Raw genomic sequence first — 2,316 nt, 5'->3', positions numbered from 1 at the left:
GTACGCATGCGCGGCAACAATCTGAAATGCGTACCGTCACTTGTGTCACAAAGCGCATTTGCGTACCGACGTACTTGTGAAGCTTTTCCAGAAGGCGGTTAGATCACCGGACAGAGTCGGTCTCCGTGTGCACAGACGGGGCTGCTGTTAACGTCGGTCTGTACAACGGAATTGTGCCAAAACTACGCCAACCGGCTGAACCTCGCTAAAACAGCTGATCACAACGTTCACCTGTGGTCACGAAGTACTCCACTAGCCCCCCCCGTTGACATTCGCGATACAGAGGGCTTCATCAAATAACTTTGAGTGGAGCCAGAAGTTGGAGTACCAAACACTGACTCCAGGTACTCACCTGAGTACCTCACTGAGAAAGTGATGTGCACCCCTGATTATGTTGTTGAAAATCTTAAGTCACAGGCTTCTCCAACAATGCAACACAATAATACAGATAAGCATGGCAATAGATAGAAGAAACAGCCAATGAGAGGCTTTTTTTGTAGTAATGAACCTATGGAGAATAATTACTTGAATTAGTTTTGGATCATTGTTCATCCGTCCATCACGCAATAGCCCTTTTGCTTCTCTCTCGTCGCTCTTAAAGTGATTGTTTTTTAGCTAAGAATCTCTCCCGTTGTGCACTACCTGCTCGGCAGCCAACAGAAGATGGTTAGAGATGGTTTCAACACAGTGGAGAAAATTAAAGAAAAGCCACTATTTTGACAGATATTCAAATCAGGCGTTTGTGGAGAACTAAAACGGAGCTAAAAGAGAGTGCAGTAACTTAATTAAGGGCCATAAAAATGACTAAGTAAATACAAATGTTGTTATATACTGTAACTTGTAAATGGAAAGGTAATTGAAAGGTATATGGCAATGGTTTATTTAAAGCTAGTTTTGCTGCCAACAGTTGCCCAAAAATAATCAGTTATTACAGATTTCAGAGCTGAAGAGCAATGAATTCAAGCAAACTGCATTAATACAAAACGCTATCTCTGACTTCCCGCTGAAAACAAGCAGTTCCGTGCTACTTCCGTTTTCAACCTACAGAACATGCTCGTCTAAATTGAGCTTTAATCTATCGCTAAAAATGAAATGTGCAATGCATGTCAAATAAATTGCTATAAACCTAAGATATAAGTTGCAGTTTGCTAAGCCTTTCTCATCAACAACTCTCTTTTCCTCACCCAGGGAATGGAGATCGTGCAGACCATGAACAGTGACCCAGGACTTGCTGTTGGTAAGACATACAGTATATCCTCCCATTCGTCACTGAAATCACAACGGCTCAACGCAAACACTAAACTGATTCCACTTCCTGTCGTCAGGTTACACTGCGTTCAGCGGCGTGGACTTCGAGGGAACCTTCCACGTGAACACGGTGACCGACGACGACTACGCCGGCTTCATCTTCGGCTACCAGGACTCCTCCTCGTTCTACGTGGTGATGTGGAAGCAGACGGAGCAGACGTACTGGCAGGCGACGCCGTTCAGAGCCGTGGCCGAGCCCGGCATCCAGCTCAAGGTGAAAGATAACATGAGATAAGATGAGAAGTATTTATTGATCCCAACTTGGGGAACTGTTGCGTTGCAGTACCATTACGGGAACTGAGAACTTCCACACCACCACTATGTGCAATATAAATACCCCATGCCACAGGACACATTTAAAAGGTCTCCTGTCATGCTATTTTTCATCACTATATTATAGACCTCAGATATATACAAACATGTCTATGAAGTGTTTTGCTCAAAAGACAGATCACCCATTCTCAGTGCAGAGTCTGTGGGGCCCCGAGGCAAACATTCCCCCCCCCCGGAGCCGAGCAAGGCAACGAAACTTAAGATAAGAAGCAGCATTTTACGGCGTGCTGTGCATGGGGCCGCCTTGAGGGGGTTTCCCGACATGTCGTTGCAGTAAATTAAAGGGTGTTTCATGTTGTCGTTGCTGTGGACCTTCTTAATCTACCTTCTTTGGGGGCCCCCTTCTGGTCCGGGGCCACAAGCAGCTGCCTGCCTTGTCTGTCCGCGAGCGGCGGCCCTGCCCATTCTAGCCTCATATCCCTCTATTGCAGCCCTGTTACTAAAGTGCTGATTATGGGTCCGTAGCAGAGGTCGCGTTAACCAAATATTTATGACGGTTTTTTTCAACAATGACAAAAAAATCTGAAAGCAGTCCGTCATTTTGACAGATTAGAACAAACTCGGAAAAGCGTAAAAGTTTCCCCGCAGCGAGGCTTCAGTGTTATGCCGTGTTATGCATGCCCGCCAAAAAGGAAATGATACCGTTTCCAAACCTAACTTTGCCGTACAGATCAT

At 45.5% G+C, this 2,316-nt stretch overlaps 1 protein-coding gene across 1 annotated transcript; it reads left to right on the top strand.

The window, feature by feature from the left end:
* Positions 1-1,173: 1,173 nt before the first annotated feature.
* Positions 1,174-1,573, top strand: LOC104951293 (cartilage oligomeric matrix protein-like). Its single transcript, XM_010777926.1, has 2 exons — positions 1,174-1,237; positions 1,326-1,573. The coding sequence occupies exons 1-2, from the start codon at positions 1,192-1,194 to the stop codon at positions 1,541-1,543; spliced, it is 264 nt and encodes an 87-aa protein (XP_010776228.1). The 5' UTR covers positions 1,174-1,191; the 3' UTR covers positions 1,544-1,573.
* Positions 1,574-2,316: the final 743 nt, after the last annotated feature.

Source organism: Notothenia coriiceps, unplaced genomic scaffold, assembly GCF_000735185.1.
Source record: "Notothenia coriiceps isolate Sejong01 unplaced genomic scaffold, NC01 NC01_scaffold00018884, whole genome shotgun sequence".
NCBI classification, from domain to species: domain Eukaryota; kingdom Metazoa; phylum Chordata; class Actinopteri; order Perciformes; family Nototheniidae; genus Notothenia; species Notothenia coriiceps.
This window is presented reverse-complemented; position numbering and strand designations above follow the sequence as displayed.